Source organism: Sphaerodactylus townsendi, linkage group LG04, assembly GCF_021028975.2.
Source record: "Sphaerodactylus townsendi isolate TG3544 linkage group LG04, MPM_Stown_v2.3, whole genome shotgun sequence".
Lineage (NCBI taxonomy): Eukaryota > Metazoa > Chordata > Lepidosauria > Squamata > Sphaerodactylidae > Sphaerodactylus > Sphaerodactylus townsendi.
Genome location: NC_059428.1, coordinates 31757277 through 31781641, shown reverse-complemented (window position 1 = coordinate 31781641; position 24365 = coordinate 31757277). Strand labels below are relative to the sequence as shown.

General features: G+C 41.2%; 1 protein-coding gene across 1 annotated transcript in view; it reads right to left on the bottom strand.

Moving 5' to 3' along the window:
• Nucleotides 1-24365, bottom strand: part of MTUS2 (microtubule associated scaffold protein 2) — a 347703-nt gene that overhangs the window by 224374 nt on the left and 98964 nt on the right. Inside the window, exons 2-4 of the mRNA XM_048495114.1 lie at nucleotides 21413-23922; nucleotides 16218-16458; nucleotides 6069-6275 (exon numbers count right to left, since the gene is read on the bottom strand). Coding sequence (XP_048351071.1) covers nucleotides 6069-6275; nucleotides 16218-16458; nucleotides 21413-23665 — 2701 coding nt within the window. The 5' untranslated portion in view covers nucleotides 23666-23922. The remainder of the gene's footprint in view (nucleotides 1-6068; nucleotides 6276-16217; nucleotides 16459-21412; nucleotides 23923-24365) is intronic.

The following is a 24365-nucleotide window of genomic DNA, read 5'->3' as shown; positions in this document are numbered from 1 at the left end:
ACTACTGACATTTTCTGTTTTCTTACATACCTGTTTAATTTGAGTTATTTTATTATAATTTGCAGGCCTTGCATTGAGCAATGAAGAATTAAAACAAAAATTAAACAGAAGCGAGTATTAGTTATTTATGATGTCCTGTTAGCACAGACAGTATTGATGGCTGATCGTCTTTCCTCTAAAAAGCATGAACAGCCTCTGACAAGCTGAGTGATAATTTCTTATGAAAAATACATTATTCAAGAACAACAAATAGATAATTCACATCTTTCAATAAAATTGTGTTATTTTATCACGGAGTAACTCTTTTTTTTATAAAAAAAAGTTCATCAACCTTGCCAGGTGGAAATCAGTTTTCAAAAAATTATTCCAGTTTGATTTCAGTTCAACTAATGTATCATACATATATCCTGAGTTAACAATATTTGGCTAATGTATAAATATACTAGTGCATAGTGATCAGAACTCCAGTGTAGAAAAAAATCAAAGCTGTATGGTTAGTAGTTCAGTATTTTTGATGTGCTAAAATTGTTTTCCACAATTCTTTGACATACTGATATTCAGAAAATCAGTGTTGTGTTGAGGTGAGGTAAAAGCTCAGCCTCTGGGGACACAGATTCTATTTCTGGCCCTGCCATAAATTTGGCATGGGAGACGTAAAGCTCTTGCATGTAGCAGATTCATAAGTGGAAGGAACAATTCCTTAGTATGTAAGAAAAAATGATCATCAACTTGTGTCAGCTAGGTTGATAGGAATCTGTCACCAGAGGAGGTACAATTTTGGGATGGCAGAGACCTGAAGCCAGACTTTCATCTTAACTCAGGGCTGGCCCACATTCTTTTGGTACCTTGGGTGACTGCTCATTTCCTACTCTCACCCTGAACTGAGGCATGGTCAAACACTACTACCCACCTCCTCACCATGGCAGCAAGCTGCTTTTTGCCCAGAGGTGAGGCAAGATGGGGAGGCAGCAAGGCAGTGCACCAGTGCCCAACCTCCTCACCTCTACCACCATGGAAGAAGTACCTGTCTGCTTTGCCCCACTGTCTATACTGCAGCAAGGCATCGAAGCTGAAGTGAGAAGGTAGCAAGCCAAGGTGGTCCAACATTGCCACCCTTCTTACCCCTTCACACACCAAGGCAGGGCAGAAAGCTGCCACCACCGTTACCTTCCAGCGAGAAAGCAAACAAAAGAAGCACAAGGCTTGCCCCACCCCTGAAGGGAGGGAGGGATGAAACAGCAGGCTCCCCCTGCACAGTAGCCTACTTAGACTTGGGGAGGTTGCCCCCCAGACAGCCTCTAACCAGGGCACATGCTGTGGGCAGGAGTGCAGGATAGGTGGAGGAAAGCACTGGTTGATACCCATCTGCTTAGAGGACGCCTCAGCTCTGCCCCCAATAGATGGGGCTTCCTCCTATTTCTAGGTGTGTCTGCAAAGAACTGAGTAGAGAATCAGAGATTTTCTTATCATCAAAAGAAATTCTCTTGGTGCTGTTTTTAAACCCAGGTGTATATTTTAATATGTAAGGGTTGTTAGTGTCAGAAACGTACTCATTGAATAAGAAAAATAATATTTAAAGGCTGGAGACTTAAACTGCTTACAATAAACACATTTCTTAAAGAAATAATTTATTTAAATTAGTCTTTATCCCCTTAAGAACATAAGAACATAAGAACAAGCCAGCTGGATCAGACCAAAGTCCTTCTAGTCCAGCTCTCTGCTACTCGCAGTGGCCCACCAGGTGCCTTTGGGAGCTCACATGTAGGATGTGAACGCAATGGCCTTCTGCGGCTGTTGCTCCCGATCACCTGGTCTGTTAAGGCATTTGCCTTCAAGCACCTACCATATTCGCAATAATAGGGTTGGATCCTACAGAACTTTTTCTTTTAATTTGTGCTAATGATGATTTTTTTCTTCCCATAAAAGGCTTTTAGACCAGCACAAAACTCCATGTTTCAGAGGAATCAAGCATTGTTATTCGAAAAGCTCTAGAATGTACTGACCATTAATTTCATTGGGTACCTGTAAGTTTATGGGAGTAGGGAAAAGAGTCTTTCAATCCACTTTCTCAACACACTGTGTGATTTTATTATGTCCCTCTTAGTTATCTTTCACTCTGCACTAAAAAGCCCCAACTTCCTTTACACATCCTCCAAGGGAAAGTGTTCCAGCTTAGAGCTAGTTCCAGGTTTGGTAGATCCGGGACAGAGGCCCTTTCCCCACTTACCTTAAGCCCCGCGCTACTCTCCTCAAGTAGCACAGGGTCCCCCAGCACTCCCCACTACAGGGGCGGCGACAACGCAGCCGCCCCGACGCTGCCGCTCTCGCACCCCCTCAGCGCGCAGCATCCCTGGCGCTCCTCGAAACTGTGCCTTTTGATGACCCCGCACAGAGCGCGGGATCGTGGGGACACCTGGGTGCGCGCCAGAGATGCCACACGCTGAGAGTAGCGCATAGCAAAGGGCAGCAAAGGTAAGTGGGGAAACGCCCAGAGAGAGCCCTCCTTCCATTCTCTGCCCACCACTGTGCCACCATTCTCACCTCTCTGGCCACTTGCTTGCATTCTGTCCCCTACTGCACTCCCATGCGTCCTTCCCGCACACTCTTGTTCATTTGCCAGTCCTCCCACTGCCCTTTCCCCCTTTCCCCACTGTGCTGGGCAGTGTGTGCAATTGGGAGCTCTGTCGCTGGAAAAGTTGTTGTCGTTAACCACCTATACACTCTCCCCTGCAGTGATGGGCAGTGTGTGCAGATGGGATTGTGGGTTCACAACAAGTGGATGGGCAGGCTGAGAGATTAATGGATGGGAAAAGGTCGTAGTGGACCCCTCCAGAAGAGGCTCAGCAGCTGTGCCACCTCAGTTTGTTGTTCCAACCGCTTGATTATTTTGGTTACCTGTTTGGGCACTTATTCTAGCACTATGATATTCTTTTGGAATTGCATCAAACAGTATTGTGCACAATGTATTGTCGAAGGCTTTCACGGCAGGAATCACTGGGGTGCTGTGTGGTTTCCGGGCTGTATGGCCGTGTTCTAGCAGCATTCTCTCCTGATGTTTCGCCTGCATCTGTGGCTGGCATCTTCAGAGGAAACCACACAGCACCCCAGTATTGTGCACAATTTTGCAAATGTAGCCGCACCATAGATCTAAGGAAAGACATGACAATACTGGCCATTTTGTTTTCAATCCCTTTTCATTATAATCTGTAGGAGTAGAATTTGCTTTTCTTTTTACTACTGTTGCAAACTGTGTTGACATTTTCATCATGCTATCTCCTGAAACCCCAAAGTTTCTTTCCTGCTCAGTCACTATCAGCTAATCCTGCTGACATTCCTTGTGGTACACTTGCTATTTTGGCTTCCATTTAAGTCAGGGGTGTCCAACTCTGGTCCTCCAGATTTTCATGGACTACAGCATGGGCAACTGATGATGGGAATCGTAAAATGCTGCATGAGACAGTGATGTTCCAGCAACAAAAGCTCAAGGCCAAATGAAATTCCCACAAAGGCAGCCAATAAATGTTTTAAATTAAAAAAGGGATACATAATACATATAATGTATTGCTTATTATTTTATTTATTTTATTTTAATCATTCATTAGCTGCCTTTCTTCCTTACAAAGCTCAAGGCGGCTTACAAACACAGTATAAATCCCTTTGTCTAAATCCATTAGTTTTGAATCCTATTTTGAACTGTCATAATTCAGAATGAACGCCTTTGTAAAAATCTCAAATTAAAATTAATTTGACAGTTTTCATTTGACAGTTGTGGGGTTTTAGGTCAGAATGTGATGCAGAAGATTAATTTTATATATATATGCGTTATAGCAGCTTGGTGAAAAAGGTTATTGGAATCTTTTCTACTTATATTTTCTCTGCAAAGACAGTTAATTTCTTATTCTGGTTCAAAAGAATAGTTAGATAAGAGAACAAATTTCTAAGGAAACAATTTAAAAACACACATTAGTTATATGTAGATCAAAACCAGCATTCATGGGAAAACTTGCAAAGCAATGCCATTTTTTCATTTTTGACTTAAAATACAACTTAAATATAGGCAATATAAACAAAGAAGCTCAATAAAAACTACAGAAACAAAAAGCATTGAAATATCATAAAGTCACAATATAATCTCAATTTAAAAGCATGCTGTAATGTAACTAGATGCAACAGTTTTTAAGAAAGAAAAACAGATATGCGCGCTGATAAATTAACACAAACTTTACTATCACAATATAATCACATTTTTGCAGAAACGACGGCACTTGAGTCAACAAGGCCCGTAATTGTGACAGGGGGCAGAGCACGCGGTGAGCTCCATGCAAGGAGAATGCGTGGCTCTAGGCGGATGTCTGGCAGAGCCTCCCCACCTGGCAATGTCATGCTTCACGCACGGGGTGATGGGTGGAGCACGCTCCCTATATAATAGGCAGCACACGGTGGCCTCAGCCTCTTTTGGCGCCTTTGGCAAACTGACCCACCCTCCCTCCCTTTATGGGACAGGGTCGTTAGATGTGCTGCTACTCACGTCACAGCCCTAGCGGCTTGGGCAGAAGAGCGCATCCTTGTGGGGAGGCTGAAATCACACGACGGACCTCCCTGCGGTTTAAGGCCTCTAAACGGGGCTTGGGATGGGTCGGGCTCAGGGAGCATGCCGGGAAGGCCTCTGCAGTGGAGCCCAATGACCCACCAATTAGGGGCAGCAAGGGGGGCGAGTGCCTGGCAGCCTGGGACCTGTAGGACTGGGGTTGGTGCTAGGACAGTTGTGATGCTGTCCGGCTGTTAAGATGCGCTCCTCTTGTTCGCTCAGCTTCAGCATTCAATAAAAAGGGCTGTAGCCCATTTCAATCCAGAGCATATCCTGTGTTTATTCACCGGGGTAGCATCTGCACATCTGTCCACAATATGAATTACATAGATACAAAATGCATACACATAGAACATGCAAGGACAGGGGGGAGTGGACATAACAGCTCAGTTTTCTTCTGTCCCCCACTCATTTGATTGCATATGCAAGTACATAATGGTTCTCTTTACATAGTATTATGTGCAGCCGAATGCTACCACAAAGCCATCAAGACGTACACTTGTATTTTATTTCAGTATAAATGCTAAACTCAGACTACACATGATTTGATTTAATTATCAAGTCTACAATTGCTAGGTTTTATTTTGGCCTATTTTTGTTTTATTTATTTTCATTCATTTAAAATTAACACAAATGCTAAAAGCTTTAGGAATCCATAGCTTCAGAAGCCTCTGGCATTTTATGCAAGCTGGCACCTTCCATGTGAACCACTTAAAGAGTGATAACAGTTTCTTTGAAATTGACATGGCTCAGGCAAAAGCTGTTCTTCAAAGAGGAACTGGCATCAAAAAAACCCAATCTCTGTTTGGGCTTTGAGCATGTGGCTCATATAGGTTTCACAAGGAGCACATTCAGGGTCATGGGGCTATTTTGTACTTAATACAATTAACATTAGCCACAGAAAATAGGATTTGCAATGACATTTCAGCCAAGGGTTCTTTTCCACAGCTGAAAAGGAGACCATGGGGAAAGAGATAACAACAATCCTGATCCTATTTTAAATCCCTTGCATGATTTTATTAGCTTCTTGAAATGAACTCATCTCACTACATTCCAGAAATGTGCAGAACAAGAGTGAAGAAAAGAGCTCCATTTCCACATTTATTTCTGAAGTACCTATGGTTCATGAGTGTTCAGTGCTGATACAGGACATCTGCTTGTGCTTATTTACTTACCTCAGCTTGTAAAATGTATAATTTGTCAAATAGGTTAAAAAAAATACAGCAAGCAACTTAGAATGCAGAACTGTATGCAATGCATTTTTGAGGCATCGTGGAGAGTAATACCCTCTCTGTACAATTTGTCATCTGCAATTATTCATTACTTTATAAAATTCAGAAGATAGGCAATGCAGGTTCTATTTCCACAGAAGTATGGAATTAAAACCCCCCACTGAAACATCTTTCATCCTTTTCCCACCATCTTTCTCCAACAAACCTCATTTATAACTAGAGCAGAAAAAAAAAGTCATCTCACTTACGGTTGGCTGTCCTACTTTGGTCACTTTGGACACTGTCACTTGATTGGTTGCTTGAGATTGAGGAAACACTTGAGCTTCTGACAAAACCAAATGCTGCTAGTTTAGCAGCTGGTAACCGTGAATAACCAGGTGGGCGAAGTCCAGATGGACATGGTTTTGGTAGATTTGACTTTATGGTGTTTGGACTTGGGCTTTTCTTAAGATCAGCTGGAAAAAAAAGACCACAGTTGTGTGAACTGAAAACATACAATTGAAGGATGACAGAAAAAAAATAATAAACTGCCAAGAAAATTCAAAAAGCATTATGTTTGTGAAAATAAAAAGTATTGAGAAATATCTTAAATATCTGACTTCTCTTCAGAGAGCCAGCAGCTCAGTAGTAGAACATCTGATTTGCATGTATAAGAGTCCAGGTTCAATCCCAGCATCTCCAATTAAAATGATCAGGTTGTAAGTGATATGGAAGACTATGGAGAGTTGCTGCCAAGCAGACAAGATTGACCTTGATAGCCCAATGGTCTGACTCAGTATAAGTCAGTTTCTTGCATTCATCGAAAGTACCTCATTATCTTCTCCCATGTCAACCCAATTTTGGAAATCCAGTAGTTTTAAAAAAATCAGTATGAAACACATCTGTGGTCTGTAACTATGAAGCTGGGTCACAGGGCCCTCCCATCTGACTGTTCTTTCACCATATAGACTCATATATGGAAGGGAGGAATCTGGCAGCCATTTTGATGATCTCCCTCCTGCTCAAACCCATGAACATGACCTGCCATGTTTGCTCACCACCTTCCTTGATATATCACATGATTCCTGAGACCATTTTTGAGACACCCAGGCTTTCCTGAGAGGGTATCCACTTTCCCAATGTTTGGTTCACTGGGATGAGGAACCTGTCTCTTCAATGGAGCAGGTGGTTGTGCTGATGCCCATTGTCCTGAATGAGTATTGTCAAAAGGACCAGGCAGTAGATGAGGTGAAAAACCTCAAACCTGAAACCCTGGAGAATGACTTCAAATCCGAGTAGACAATACTGTCCTTGAAGGACCAATATTTTGATTCAGCATAAGGCAGCTTCATGTGTGACCATGTGTCGGAAGCAAAGCTCCCTGATTTTTCACTATCCCTTGCATACAGCATATCCTCAAATAAAGAAATGAACACATATACACATGTATAAGATGAGATATACATATGCAGAAGGTACCAGAAGTTGAGAAGCGATTTCCAGCCTATCTGTGTCTAACATTTGTCTCCATTCATTTATGGATATATAAAGAAAACGTGCCCCAGTTGGGGATTCATGCATAAGCACATTTGTAACAGCCTCCCACGGTACCTCTTTAAATGATGACCAGTAATAAAAATGTGATTGCCCGTTTCCCCAGCACACCACTCCATTATACAAATTCAGTCACCCAGTGAATGCAGTAACAGCTTGAAACTAATAAAGTTTTTATGTTTGGCTCTGATGCTTTTGCAAGTGCTGAGGCAAAGAGCTGTTGCTTGCAGTGGCTTTGGGGTGAATACTGTTAGTTTTGCTCAACAGTCACTACATTCCATGCTGTGCTGTAGTGTGTGGCATATTAGGTATCTAAAATTTGCTTTAGTTTCACAGTTAATGACCCTATATACGTGGCATAAGCATGGGGGTTATGAAAAAAATAGTACATTTTGGACTTGGTGGCACAGCCCAATAGTAAACATACTCCTGGCCCCTACTAATTTGATAGCAGTTGTGGAAAGAAGACAAGCAGCTGGCAGGCAGAATGCCAAAAAAATCACAAATACAGATACTATGTGCATCATTTGGTTTTGTTGCTAATCAGCAGTTTGCCCCAGAGATATTTTCTAGACAAGTTCAAGCTACAACAAGATGCTTTGGAACTTTTCTCTTTTACCTCATGGAATTAAATGACAATGGAGTCATCTTGGCACAATCTGGCAGTGACTTGAAGTATATTTCAGAAATTCTACCCATGGGGATGTAGTTCAGGGCTTTCTGTGAGCAGTCTAGATGGAGATGCTTTCATCAGCATAGACTGTCTCATGTTTGAAACAATTGAAAAGTTATAGCTGCCATTTTTTCACAGGGAAAAGTTTCACTCCCACTGGAATCTGGGCTGGAAACACAGCTTCCAATGGGGTTGCTGTCTGGCAAATCCAAGGCCCATTCTAAAGCAATGAAAGGGAGGTACTTGGGGTCTACTTCCCTCTGTTGAAAAGGCATGCATTATGCATACAAGATGAGGCTCCTGAAAATCCTCTTAGGAATTTTTGCAGCATAAGACTATGCTAGACTTCCCATGTATCTCATCAGTGACTTTCCCCAGAAGAACCCCCAAGATGGGTGAAGTTTGGAGGGGTCCAATTCTATGGGCACCTATTTTTCCTCCACTTGGAGGAAAGTTCCAGAGTTTCCCACAAAAATCTTTGAATGCAATAGGAGCAAAAGAGCAACCCTTGTGTAAGTCTATGGTGGGAACTTTTTTTCCATGGTGAGATTCTTGGTTGTGGCTTTGCTGCTACATTGTAGCCTATGGGGAATTTGGAAAGGGTGCTGAGGAGCTGTTTTTCAAGGTAGAGGCACCACATTTTCAGTGTAGCTGAAGGTAACTCTCCTTGGACCCTTCACCCCCAAATTTGGTGAAGTTTGAAGTTGAAAACATTCAGTTTTTTAAAAAGTTCCTCAAAATTATCAATACTGCGATTTGGTGTTTGTTTGTTTTTTGCTTTGCTGAATTTTTTATTTATTTATTTATTTATTTATTTATTTATTTATTTATTGTTTAGTTTTATATACCGCCCTATCCCCGAAGGGCTCTGGGCAGTGTACAACAAATTAAATCATAATACAGCTAAACATAATCAAAACTAAACAATTAAATTTCAATACAAATTTTCAGTCCCAGTAAACCAAAATCTGAAAAATAGCACCCCCACCCTAATTGCCCACACCTAATCCCATGTTCAGTTTATAGCAGCTTCAGCTGAAAGGAATAAAACAGTTGTGGGAAGCCATTGCTATGCTATATTATTGTTCAGCTATAACAACAGCTGATTGAGACCTCAGTAAGCTGTCAGTGAGATGACAGAGCTGAGCTAGTCAGATCGATGGTCTAACTTAGTATAAGGCAGCACCAAATGTTCCTTCACTAGAGTGTTATTACTCACAGAGCCAGAATACTCACTGATACCTTCCTTCTGTTTGAATTTTAAAGCTACAGCCATATGAATGATGCAAACCTTTGCAAAGTGCAGAAAGGGCCTTCTGTATCAGTTCTTTGCAGGCGCTGGCTCATTTTCTCAAACAAATAAAGGAAGTTGGAAGGTATATGTAGAATTCTATACTGAATGCCTAAAAGCAGAGCCAGTTGCAAAGCAGTATCTTTTATTTAAACACGTACATAAAAGATAAAGGCAAAAAAGTGTGAAAGTTTAAATATAAAATCCATCCAGAATTAGATGGATCTTGGGTATTAGTGGGGTCTACACACGCAGCAGAGAGGTTCCAGTACGCATGAATAATAATTAGAATATCACAATTACTTTTGAGAGTGAACTCTGGCCCCTTCCGCACACGCAAAATAATGCGTTTTCAAACCACTTTCACAACTGTTTGCAAGTGGATTTTGCCATTCTGCACAGCTTCAAAGAGCACTGAAAGCAGTTTGAAAGTGCATTATTCTGCATGTGCGGAATGAGCCTCTGATTCATCCAGTTTAATTATCAGCCATTCTTGGAACAACTTTAATTGTGATAGTTTTAAGTTTAAAGAGAATGTTCTGAGAGACTACAAGATTTCTCTCCCTTTTTCTGGCGGTTGACCTTTACCATGACATATACGTATCTGCTCATTCCTGTGGAGAGAGATACGGTTACTGACTATAAAGATCAGAAGGGCGCTGTTGGCAGGTGAAGACATGTATTCTATTTTAGCTGTGGCACAACCCCTGAGGAATGGCCTTCGCCTTTTGCCTGACACCTACCTTACTCTCTTTCAGGCATCTGGTCAAAATGTTCTTTTTAAAATTTAGGCTTTGAATGAAGGGCTTCATCTTTTAACATCTTTTCTATAATATTCCAGCTCAAGAACTGTTTTATGAGATTCGTTTTAAGCTGCTTCATGCTGGGTTTTTAATGTCGGGTTTCAAATATTGATAGCTTCTTAACTGTTAACAGGTTTCATAGTGTTTTGTGTTGTTATAATATTTTACTTTGTAAGCGGCCTAGAGGAGCTTCTGTGGAAAGGTTGCTGAGAAATTTTCTAAATAAATAGGGCACACGAGAATGAGACTTTGATATTGTTTAGCCTAGTAATCATGTTGTCTGTATGGATAGAAGGAGGAGGAGGAGGAGGAGGAGGAGGAGGAGGAGTTGGATTTATATTCCCCCTTTCTCTCCTGTAAGGAGACTCAAAGGGGCTTATAAACTCCTTTCCCTTCCCCCCTCACAACAAATACCCTGTGAGGCAGGTGCGGCTGAGAGAGCTCAGAAGAACTGTGACTAGCCCATGGTCACCCAGCTGGCATGCGTTGGAGCGCACAAACTATTCTAGTTCACCAGATAAGCCTCCCAGCTCAAGTGGCAAAAGGGGAATCGAACCTGGTTCTTCAGATTACAGTACACCTGCTCTTAATCACTACACCACGCTGGGCAGAGCTGGCAGAGTCTGGGTTCTTAGGTAGGCTGACCAGACGTTCCGCTTTTGGCGGGACAGTCCCACCTTAAAACAATTTGTCCTGCGTCCCGTGGGTTTTTTCAAGGTCCTGATTTTTGGAAGGCTGCCGCACACTGCCTTCTGGGGCAAGGGCAGTGGGCGGCCTCTAACGTGCAGCCGCGGGGCGCCGCGGCCTGCTGCTCCGTTTCCCGCCCTGTCACAGGGCTGGCGTGTGCGGCAGTGCGCTCCTGCGGCTTCTTTGCATGCGCTGGATAGCGCGCACACGGCCGCTCACCTACCCGCCCGTCCCGGTTCACAAAGGTGACCATCTGGTCACCTTATTCTTAGGTCTATGTTGGTGTCCAGTGACCTACTGCTACTAGCAGAATAGCCCTTTTCCATCCCTGTATGCTTCCATTCTTCCTAACTAGAATATGCGAAAAGGGCTGCGCTGTAGCAGCGGATGGTACTATTGTCAACCACTCCCAGAGATTCTTTTCCCTGTTTCTGTTTTTCTTCTCCTGCCATATCTTGCCCTGACAAAATGCCTTTCCTTGCTAGCTCACAGAGGATAATGAGTGAGAAAGCTCCTGTTTAGTGCTTGTGTTTCATCATCTCTCGTCTCTGTGTGACAGCTATCTGAGTTTTTTTCTCCATACCATTGCTCTAATACCACATAAAACCATTTAGGCAGATAAAAGAAGATATGATGCAATTCAACAGTGTGTCAAATTAGAGGAAATGTGTTGGCAGTGATACGGAGCCTCACATTTCTGAAGTGTAATGGGTGATTTTTACATTTATCACATTATCACAAATATTTTTAAAAATCCAAGTGATCTGGAGAGATTTATATCATTCTGTATTGCATGTTGGCTTTTAAAAAAAAATAAAATGATTGAAATCAATCTCACTGTCTCCTCCCTGTTAAGATTATGAGTGTGTATATGAGAAAATATTTTTTTAAAATAGCATTTTTAAAGAGACTGGTATGCATGGCAATTTGTACATTCATACAGAACAAAACACATTTTGAATTAATATAAACCTACTAGACTGAGAATCTTATATGGTGTTCTGCTTTTTCACAAAGGATAAACAGCTTTTTTTGCCACAACAATCTAATTCCATCCCACCAAGAATGAAGCGAGCAGTGGGATTTTAAGGACAACTCTTCCATGCCCTCTCTCGCTACAGTTCAGGCCACAATCAATACTGTTGTAATGAGAATGATCAGAGCTAAATCTACTCAGCCCAATCCAGACAGGGGGTGGAACTCTACCATGGCCAAGGACAGTATGGGGAGGTGGTGCCACACCAACAGTGGAGATCCAGGTGGCGCAGCAAGGAGGAGAAAACTCGCCCATTGCTGCCTGGAAAATCTACATTGGAATTGACAACTTATTCCACGTATTTCCATAGCATAAGTCAGAGGGTTGAGCTGGGGTGTACCCAGGCTGGAAGCTGACCAAAGTTAGCTCCACTCCATGAATGACCTTGACCCACCCTCCACTGGGCTGGTTTGGTTTCAGCTGCTGGTGCAGCCTCCAAGGAGCAAGCCCTTCCCGATTTGGGCAGAGCACAGGCATGCTGACCCATCCCTGCCCTTTGTTGTCCATGTGGATGCTTCTGATAAAGCACTTGGGGCGGCCCTTCTCCAACGTGATCAGGAGGCCCACTTGTTCCCTTGTGCCTATTTATCAAAAAAAATCTCTGGCTCTGAGTTGAATTGGACTGTGGGGGATAAAGAAACCTGGGCCATCAAACAAGCTCTTTCTGCTTGGAGGCACTGGTTGGAGGGAGCACCCATTTGAGGTCTGGACTGATTGGCTCTTTATGCCAATGGGGTGGGCAAATGCATTGGTGCAGCCCCATGTCGTTCCCATGACCTGTTCCATCTCCCCCATCTGGATTGAGCAGCAAAGCTCTTTTAAAAACAACCAACATACCCCCATCCATATCAATGGAGAGTCCCGAAAGCATCTGTGTGCTGCAGACATTACAATTTTAGTCACTGCCATTGTAGTAAAAAATACCAGCACTGATGCTATTAGGATGCTCATGACCAGATGGAAAGGACAGAAATTATCTTTGAAGTAGTACAAGAACTGGAAAAGTGCATCCTTTTTGCTTCTCAATGGATATCTTGTGAAGGTATGGGGTAAAGCCCCTGTAGCACAATACACTGGAACGCAGTAGGAAGTCAGATGCACACAGCAGGTCAGCTTCACAGAAGCGGTCCTACTTTTATTAGTTCACAAGTATAGCTCACACAAAGTGCTCCGCCAGGCAGTGCGAAGACAAGTGTCTCACAGACCTAGGTACACTGCAGCCTTATATCTGGTTTACTGGCCAATCACACTTCTTTACCAATTAAACCTAGAATGAGGCTGTGTCATGTGATATCTGTCAGATTTTGATGATCAGACACCAGTTACAACAGTGCTCTGACATATCTTCCACCTCCATCCCCAAACTCTTCATCGTCCTGCCAACAGGCTTCATGAAAGGGACAGTGATAAGACAAGCTGTACCTATTGATGGGTGTCTGGTTGGATGCCACCCCAGATATTTTGGCCAGTTGTCTGGAAGCTGAAGGCAGAGGTCCTGTGGCTGGGTTGGAGAGGCCTGGGGGGACGTAATCACTTTCCAGATCTTGAAGGGGTTCAATTAACACCTTCATCAACTATTAAGAGCTTGGATGTGATGCTTAATGCCTCTCTCTGTGTATGGTGGCTCAAGTCTCAAATGTGCCCAGGCAGCATTTTATCCTTTATGACAAGACAGATTATTGGCCCCCTACTTGTCATGCTGTAGTCTAGGTACAGTGATCCTTTATCTGACCCAGAAACTCCAGTTGGTTCAAAATAAAGCTGTACAGTTCCTTACTGGAACACCATGGTGGAAGCACATCTGTCTAGTGCTCCACCAGCTGCATTGGTTACCTGTGGAGTACCAAGGTTCAAGGTTCTGGTGCTAACTTTTAAAACCCTGAGCTTTCTGGCACTTTCACACCTGTGAGACTACATTTTCAAATACACCCCAAGAGAAAAAGAAGAAGAGTTTAGATTTATACCTCAGCTTTCTCTCCAGTAAGGAGACTCAAAGGAGCTTACAAACTTCTTTCCCTTCCTCTCCCCACAACTGACATCCTGTGAGGTAGATGCAGCTTTCTGAAGAACTGTGACTAACCCAAGGTCACGCAGCAGGAATGCAGGGGTGGGGTTCACCAGATAAGACTCCGCTGCTCATGTGGAGAAGTCAGGAATCAAACCCAGTTCTCCAGATTAGAGTCTACCTGCTCTTAACCACTACACAACACACTTGGCTCTATGTTTTTTGAAATTAATTTTACGTTTAAACAATTAACAAAATATAAAAGTAAACTGATAGACCTTTACAGATAAAAATAGCAAACACTTTACATCTGGATACAGAATGGATCTTGATATTTGTTACACTGAGCCCTCACCCAGTTTATCAAAACTGAAATTGGCCAAGTTTTGGAGGAGGAGATGGAAAAATGTTGCCACTTAAGGAATGTCACCAACTGCTCAGACACAAAAGCCATACATGCAACCTAACGTGGCTACTTTCAAAAGAGACATGGCATGTTGTCTAATCAAGCATTTGCCAACTAGGTTTCAAAAGCCAATATGGGCAAGGGTCTAACTTAAAATTACTTGCTTCAGTCCTCCCATGACTAAAAAACTGATAATGTTTGGGATAGGTCATGGCAATATCAGAAAAAATAACACAATACAATATGATTCAATAAAATATTGCTTTCATATACATAAAAAACAAATCGAAGGAGGAAATGCATGACTGTATAGAGAAAAATAGACAAGATAGTGTAATGCAAGTTCTTGAAAAAAAAATTCATATCCATGGTCACAAGGGAAGACAGAAGACAGGACTAATATGCCTCTTCCAAGAATACTGCAAACAACGAAAGCATGAGCAATCACTCCATGAAAAGTCTTGTGTAATTTCAAGTCACTGAAACTCAGAGCTCTCAAAGCTGCCAAGATTAACCATCAGAATCTTGAAACAAATAATAGAAAGGCTGAGTTGGGTCCAATGCATTTATGAATGGAATTAAGATTTTTACTATCTTCTCCCTAGGGGATATTCCAGCTGATTCTTCCTTCTTGCAGTTGCAGGCAATCTGTTATGTATGACATAGCATTCTAGAAGGGCCCTATTTGATACCCAGTATCAGATATTCATCAGGCACCAAACATAAGGGAAAGGCAATAAAACTAGTCTTCATGAACTCATCCATTCGTGGAAGTATTAGACCCAACTCATTCTACTTACCGTATATACTCATGTATAAGTCGAATTTTTCAGCACATTTTTAATGGCAAAAAAGCTCCCCTCGGCTTATATGCGGGTCATTACAATTTTTTAGTGTTTTTACTTTGCCGGCCACCAGGGGGCGCAGTTTTTATGCTAGCGGCACCAAAATTTCAGGGTACCCTCAGAAGACATTCCTGATGATACCGGCCAAGTTTGGTAAAGTTTGGTCCAGGGGGTCCAAAGTTATGGACCCCCAAAGGAGGTGCCCCCATTCTCCATTGTTTTCAATGGGAGCTATTAGTAGATGGGGCTACCCTTTTGAGGGTCCATAACTTTGGACCCTCTGAACCAAACTTCACCAAACCTGGCTGGTCTCATCAGGAGAGTCTCTTAATGATACCAGCCAGGTTTGGTGAAGTTTGGGTCAGGGGATCCAAAGTTATTGATCCCCAAAGGGGTGTCCCATCCCCCATTGTTTACAATGGAAGCTAATAGTAGATTTTCCATTTCTGATAATATCCCTCTTAAAATCTAAGTTGGGTTACATTTGGACATACAGATGATGATGAGGAATCCAGTTTTGAAGCATTTTAACTCTTGTGTTTTAGCTTGGTTGCTGATTGAGCTAAGGTTTTTGTACTTTTAAAGTTATTGTTGATACCATATTGTTCTTGTTGACCCTCTTTTCCACTTACAGAGCCAGTTTACTGTTTTTCTTTGAAATAACTATTCAAAAACATTTAACCTACTGATGCCTCAATTGATGTAATTTTATTGGTATCTATTTTTATTTTTGAAATTTACCAGCAGCTGCTGCATTTCCCACCCTCGACTTATACGCGTGTCAATAAGTTTTCCCAGCTTTTTGTGGTAAAATTAGGTGCCTCGACTTATATGCGGGTCGACTTATACACGAGTATATACGGTAATAACTTTGTAATTACATTCAATAACACATTCGATACTGGACGTATTAGGGGAAGTTCATATTGCTACCAAGGAAGTGCAATTATAGATACTCAAGGTGTTTTCAGATGGGTTGAGGGACCGGGAACTATTGGGAAGACATGAATAATGATTAAGAGGGTTGAACCCACAAAAATGATCCAAAATGCAAAACACTATTAAAATAAATGAAAATAAATTGCTATTAAAGGTATGGTAGTGACACTGATCATTACCTGCAGCATCAGCATGGAAAAGCGTGGGAGAGCTTGTTATTGGACCTTGTTGATGGATGCAGCTTGCTGAAGACCTTTGACTGGCAATCAAAATCCTATTTTTTGCAGATGGTAGCCTGGAAACTGCCCCCAGGCCCAACTGGGGCTTAAGTATCATGGCAGAGCGATAAAAGGTTGGAGGTACCTCATAGTGGGTATATGGTGGAGGGCAAAATTCTTCTTTCACAGACCTTTCCTCAACCTACATGAGAATGCAAGAAATGTTACTGCAAAAAGATAACTGTGAGATCTAAGAAATATTTGGGTCACATCGCTGATAATATAAACTGAGATAACATCCCCCAGATGGATTGCTAGTTTGGGTTTTGTGCAAAGTTGAAAAATATGGAGATCCCCATAAAAATATGGTGCTTTCCAGTGCGATCCTAAACAGGTCCACTCAGAATCTTGCTCAAGTCTACTCAGTGGGGCTTACTCACAGGACACTTTCACACATGCAGAATAATGCACTTTCAATCCACTTTCAATGAACTTTGCAGCTGGATTTTACTGTGCGAAATAGCAAAATCCAATTGTGAAAGTGGATTGAAAGTTCATTATTTTGCTTGTGTGAAAGTGTCCCCAGGAAAGTGTTCTTAGCATTGAACTGGCACTCTAGCTTCCATTTTGTTTATTTATTTGCTTTGCTTACATTGTGGCTCACATCATTTTCCTGCCTTCCATTTTAGCCTCACAACAACTTGTTTGTTTTGAAATGTTTTTCATTAAGTAGGATACCTGGAAAGGAAACTGAAACGGGGAAATTAATTAACTTTATTTTTAATTGGAGAATAAACGAAGGAAGACTGCTCATTGCTCAATATTTTAAGAAGACAAATAAGAAAGCATTTAATATTAATCATCTGAATAATATTACTGGAGACTTGAGATGGTGTGATTAATGAGCAATAAATGAACAGTGATATACAATAATTTATGAATACGATTCTCAAACTAAAAAAAAAAGAATCAAGCTTTCTGGATATGTGTAATCCTGAATAAATTTGCTGTTGTCTGAATGATTAATGAATACCTTCCTGCACCATCTCATTCAACCAAGCAATAGAAAAGCAAAATCTACATAAAATACTAGCCCTGCAAAATGTATAATCTTAAATTTATATGAAGTCAAACAACGCAATTGGATGTGAATTTCCATCCCAATTGCACTTTTTTTGGCAGAATGCATAGAGAAGTTATTTAAAAACTTGTCTAAAATATGAAATAATCCAAGAAATCTGTTTTGTTAGTGCTTTGCTACTCCTGCACAAAATTCAAGAAAGTGACATACCTTTCCATTTGCTTGGGTACTGTTTAAAGTTGCTGCTGAATTCCTATTTAAGCTACACCCATTCATCAAGCCATTATCTCACAAATCACTACTGACATTTTTATCTTGATTTTAACAAAAAAAACAGCTGGGAAAACAGAGATAAATTTATTCTAAAAATTAAATCAAAACACTTGCCAGAAGCTAAATATGCATGACAACCCAAAGTAGTTAATTAGCTCTGTTGTAAAAATGGCTGTTGACGTTGACGCACTATGTTATTGTATTTTAAAGAATATATAGGCAGTTGGGAAGCAGGTAGAACCCCCTTAGATCTTGACAGCCTGGTTTTCTGTTGGCATAAATTAAAATTATTTAGAGTTGGGTTCCAAGATTGCCTGCTGCTACACTGGATCCAGTGATTATCTTCTACTCAGTCTTCCTTCAAGGACAAAGCACGTCATTTAGTGGAAAAAGATGAAATGACTTTACTGATGGAGGAAAACTTTGCTGGAGGAAGTCTTAAGCTCTGTGCAGATGACCCATCCGTGTGTTGACCTGCTGCAGGTGAAAAGAGAGCAGACATGGATGTGCTGGCCTGACCCCTACCTGTGCACAATTGCTAAGTCATCTGCATGATGCAAATGCACATAGGCAGAGCATGCACATTTGTCCCTCCTCTCCATGATGAGTGATGCTGCTTTCAGAATGCTGCTTACTACAGTAAGGGGGCATTTCCTCTGAGCATTCATACTGTTCCTATCCTATGACTCTACTATTGCACTGAGGCGGACAAACAGGTCCGGATCACTTGTGCCCACTCTCCCTCTGGTAACTCAGCATGTGACAGGTGATCTGCACAGGAGTTTGATGGAAGGGAATAATTGGAGTAGGAGTGCCAAACCACTGATCAGGGTGGGGGAACCCTTGCTCCCCACTCCCATTGTCCACCACCAGCAGCAGAAGAAAAAATTAAAAATCCTGTGACACTGGCTGCAGCATCACCTCACTTCCAGTGAAATAATGGAAGTGACATGGGGTAGTTCTAGGAATCACCAGGAACTTTATAATAAAACAACAGAGTTTCTAGTGATTCCTAGAGTATTCCACTGCTTGGAGTCACTTACATCTTTAAATCAGAAGTGATATGATGCTACAGTCAGCATCATGCCCCCACATCTTCACCCACAGTCCTTCCGACAGTTGCCATAGGGAGCCAACTTAGTGGAAGGAAATCATAACATCCAACCCTTGGGAGTTTTGTCCCGATTATTTCATGTGAGATATGCAAGATAATATACAGAGAACATTATCTGGGCCTGACATCTGTATTTTATCTTTATTTAATGCACAAATGTTCAACCATTAATTCTAGCCTCGAAACAGTTAATTATATCTAAATAAATTTAGTGAGTTTTTGCAGGTTTTTAAAATGCATTTTAATAAATTATGATAAAGGTCAATCAGCACATTCCATTTTGTTATGGAAACTAGTCCATCGATGAATAAATAAATGAAATTATTTCACTTTGGAAGATCTTTTGGCTTGTCTTTACATTCATGGCTGCTGGATTCTCTCTAGAAATTCTTTCCAAAAAGTAATCCCAACTAAAAATTTTCTCCAGTTAACATATTTTGCCAAGAACTCATCATACACTTTACATAATCCTGCTGTATCAGATGTGAATGCAGCAACAATAAATTATTTTTAAAATTAGAAAGGGATTCTGCAAATACAGAGTTAATGCATTTTTAATCAGCCTTGCTTATCTATGCAAGACGGCAAGCTTGCTTGCTTCTATCTTTTGTAGGTAACACAGCAGAGAAGTTCACAGAAATAGAAAACGGTTTCCCTAAATTTAAAGATGACTCATGCAAATATTATTTTTCTTAAAAGGAATACATATTGTTTAGCAGAAATTTGGTTTTTTTTTTACAAAAATAAAACATTTAATATTCTGTTTGGGGAAAATATTTTAAAGTATATTGAATAAATAATGTATTCCTTCTCTCCATCCTATATGCACAATATGTTTACTCAGAATTACACATCACAGCTTACGATATAGGGTTCAGCCAATGTCTCCGTTTTTATTTCATATATTGTCTTAGGATTTGGTTCACAGAAATTGCCAGGTTCAATAGACATTTAGCTTGTTGTGGTAGCTAGGCTACTCTTTTATCAAACTATAATATCCAACCTTGTTACTAGAGTTACAAGATAACCCCTGGCACTCAGTTGGTGAGCCTATATGAGGGTCTTATTAGGCTTAAAATGGGGCCTATGCCTCAACATCGTCTGTGCAATGATGTCACTTCTGGAAATGATGTGCTCTTGTAACCCCTATGTTCAGAATGGGTTGACCCAGAAAGGGATGGAGACTCAAGGTAACTGCAATGTTGTTGGGAAGTAGTGGGGAGTTGTTTATTTTTGCTATATTGTAAATGTTAGAATTTATTGTTTCAGGGTTTTTGTATATGTAATTGGTGAGAATTCTTTTGGGGACCTTCATCATCTTGAATCCAGTTCACCTAGCCTCAGAAGTCTCCATGAGCCAACCACCAGCAGGAAGAATGGACTTGGCATTATCAGACTGTAATTAGAAGGACTTGGAATGAAACTTGAACAGAACTTTGGAGTGTTAAGTTAAATGTTAATGTTTGATAATTGTCATATGCTAAAGAAAGTAAACCTTTTTGTTTAAAATTTAGTTGTTGCAAACTCCTTCCAAGTTCTGCCCCACAGAACCCACAAGCTGAGATTACACTCTCATCCTGATGGCAAGGGAAATGCTCTGGTATTAGGGCAAAAATTCTTTGGTGGAGGCTATTTTGACCATAGAGTTTTGTCCAAATACCAGAGTGTCTCTCTTGTTGTCAGTGATCTGATGACATCACTTCCAGAAGTGATGTCATTGTAACAGCAACATCAAGGCCTATGCCTCATTTTAAGCCTGGTAATTCTCCACCAGCCAGGTGGATGGTGCCATGGGGAGGAGGCCCAAAGCATGTGCAAATAATGCAAATAATTAGCTTTTATATGTGATAACATAGCTTCTGTGAACATAAAGATGTAAAACAGACCACTTTTAAAAAAATGTAATTTGCATGATTGCAGCAGACCCACTGACCAGTGCTTTTCTGTAACAGGAGAAGAGAACAAGTGAAGGTTTCCTAGGAACAGAGTGAACCAGCTAAGGAATACTCTTTGGAGAAGGAGAAGGAGCTATGAAAAGTTTATGATTGTTGGATCCATTCAGTCTCATCTGTTACAACTAATAGTGCTCTTGAGAAAATCCCTCTTCAGCAGCCATGGTAAAATGGATGGCATTAGTTACAATCCCTTCCCCCCAGCCATTGGTTGCAATATTCTAAAATCAACCAAATAAAGATTATGGGTCATTCTATTCTCTATTTTTAAAAAACACAAAAAGCAGATACCCGTGTTTCCCCGAAAATAAGACAGGGTCTTATATAAATTTTTGCTCCAAAAGATGCGTTAGGGCTTATTTTCAGGGGATGTCTTATTTTTCCCATGATTTTCTGCCCCCCACATGACCAGATCAGCTGTGCCGGGGAATCTGTAACTAGGGCTTATTTTTGGAGTACGGCTTATATTTCAAGCATCCTCCAAAAATCCTGAAAAATCATGCTAGGGCTTATTTTCAGGGTAGGTCTTATTTTCGGGAAAACGTATAGGATTAAAAAAACCCCCAAATTTAAGTAAGTGGTCTATACTGGAAGCATTTTCTTTTTTACATCACATGGTAATGTAAAACTACATTGTTTAACGCACACATTCAATAATCCAAATGTCTCATGCGCTTTATATTCCACTGGGAAAGCCAGTGGATGAATGCAAAGATCATATGTAGCTGTGCCTTACCTCCTGTAGAAACTTTTCACCCATTTGACTGAAATGGTGGCCAGAGGTTTTAATGCCAGACACTACGAGTCCAGAACTGTAAATCCGAGGTTTCTGAAAGTCAGGTTTAAACTTGTCATAGAGAATGTTAGCTGGCTTCATCTCTCCTTCATTCGAGTTATGTGTTTCTTTTGGGACTGGCATACCACAAGCAGTGGACCCATAGGGTAATCCAGGTGGGACGAATGAATGATCAAGCTGGTTGATAGCTTGGGGGTTTCTTCTGATATACGTGATGATTTTAGGTCTCACGTGTTTGGGCTTGGGGACTTCTGGTTTTGTCTCGACATGTTCTTCTGCCTTCTCAAAACAGTTTGTTTCCCCATCACTCTTAGATGTCTGGGGGCCCTTGGGATGTATGAGGATCGGCTTAGGGATGCCGCTATTGCAGGAAGCCTTGTTAGGCACTTTGGGGGATAAGCTTAGCAATTGTGTACCATCAAGGGGAGGTAGGACTGCAGTGGGTGACAGCTTGTCAACATGAAACGCATAAAGATCTTTCAAATTGCCATTGGACAGTGTGGAGTGGTTATTAGCATTTATGGTTGCTATGGGACGCAAAGGAGTTGGGGCACACACAAAGATATCTGTACTTGCTGATCCTTTACAGCTCTCCGGGGGATCATTTGAAACATGTTTCTTAGCAATAAGTGTCTTCTTGCTCTGATTTGAAAAGCCCGTGGTTTCTAAATTGTTGTCCAGGATGTTGGAACGTTCATCTAAAACACTTTCTGCACCAAACACTTCTGGCCGCGGCAGGAGATCAGAGGAGAGCCCAGCAAAGTGTACACCATTCCCTTCAATTAGCCCCAGCTTACTCTCATTATCATTTAAATGTTTGATGTCAGGCGGATTAATGTTATGTGCAAAAGACATATGCCCACCAACTGCTTGAAAACAACCTGTATCGGTGTCAGGCATGTTTTCAATTCCTGTTGGTGTCAGTTTGCTACTGGGTTTATCATCATCAGTAAAAGAGAATGCAGCTTGTGCCTCCTTTTCAGCTGTGTATTTCTCCCTAACTTGATTCACTGCCTCACTCCCACTATGGCGACCTCCTCTTCCTAAGCTAGAATAGTTGCTGCCGCTTAATAACCTGTTGCTAGTGGAGTCAGTCAGCTCATTTAAGTGTGGATCATCATCTTGGGCGTGACGTAATTTCACTTTGCGTACTTCAGAGTCATAATCCTTTTTGTTCTGTGCCCTAACGTTATTTTCTTCCCTTTGACATCTAAGAAACTCACCCATTACAAGCCTGTCCATTTTTTGCTGACACAGACTCCTAGGCTGTGAAGACAGAGGACTCCTCAACTCTGGTTTCCCTCTCTTATCACCCTCATGATCTAATTGTGCTTCTGATTTGCTCCTAATATCATTGGACTTAACAGTTAAATGTTGATCTACATGAGAAGGATGCAATGTGCTTTGTGTGTTGAAATTTGGTACACTGTCCACACTCACTTGTGTTGCAGAGCCATTTGTTTTCTTTGTTTCCGAGGTAGATTTTGAATAACGCACAATATTTCCATCTGATGCCATACCTAAAAAACGGTCCATTGATGGTTTTTGAGATGTCTCAGTATCTCCAGTCAAATGATGTGAAGTGTCGATAGAATCCAGAGATGCAGAAAGCAAACGCTTACCTGATACACGGCCAACAAATTCTTTCCCAAAAGCTTCTGTTTTAGCCATAAGTTTTCTTGACCTCCCCAAGGAAAGACGCTTTATCCCTTCAGGCTCAATCCTTCTGGGCATCGTGTCCTTTGAGACATGCTGAATGAGATCAGCATCGCTTTTTGAAAGAACCACTGAAAAGGTTTCATTTGTGTTAATCCTCAAACTGGACAAACTATGTCCCCGGCTAATTGAGACTATCCTTGATGTGTCCTTAGCTCCATCAGCTCTATAATCCTTATGTAGTTCTTTGTTGGTGGTAGTGGGCACCCTAAACTCAGACACACCGGTAGTACCATGAAGTCTGTTCTGCTCCAAATCGAGTTGCATGTTATTTTCTGATTCACCAATGTTCAAGAATTGAGTTTTTCCTGCCAAATCATTGGTCCCCACCTCCCTTCCAGATGTTGTCGCTTCTGACGTGATTTGATTGGCATTTGTGTCTCCAACAGTCGTGTTTTCATTGTTATTTTTCATCTCATTTCTATTGCCCTGTATTAGATTGTAGCATGACTTGTTTGGAACCATTGGTGTACTCATTTTCAAATTTCAAATGACAGTTATTATGGTTGGAAAAACTTTCTTTGACTACATTAGCCCCTGAGCATGGTTCTCTGGAGAGTTGAAGTTACACACTGATCAGCAGAAAATTCCTTGGCAAACCACTCATTACTCCGGTAAGTCACATCCTTCTGCCAATTCAAAGATAGCTTGTGGATTGAGGTCATCCAAACAAAATTAACAAGCATGAAATATGTCCATTAGAGTCTTCTTCAATGCAAGACAGCCCATCGTCCCTAAAAGAAAAAAAAAGATATTATACCAACTTCTGTATTGATAATTATGTATCTAGCTAGCCCAATTCAAGGCCTGTTCAGCATTTTTGATAAGCACCTAGTGTTTGCGATCCATGACCTTACAGCACGTATATTTTCCTATCACCAAATATGCACCAAAGATTACTTTTATTATGGGACACTGATCTCTGGTGAATCTATCTGAATGAATGGATTCCAGAAGACCAAGAGTAATGTAGTACACAAAACACCCTGAGATGGAAAGTCTCTTGTCCAACTGCACAATTTTAAACAGTTTAAGCAGTCTAAACCCACTGACTAGAGTAATTCTGTAAAGGACAATTCCGCAAATTTTTACCTCAGTCATGAACTCACTAGGCAGCCTCCATCAAGGTCTTATTGTCACAACCGCAATCCCTTGCTTGCATTATGGGGATGCTAAC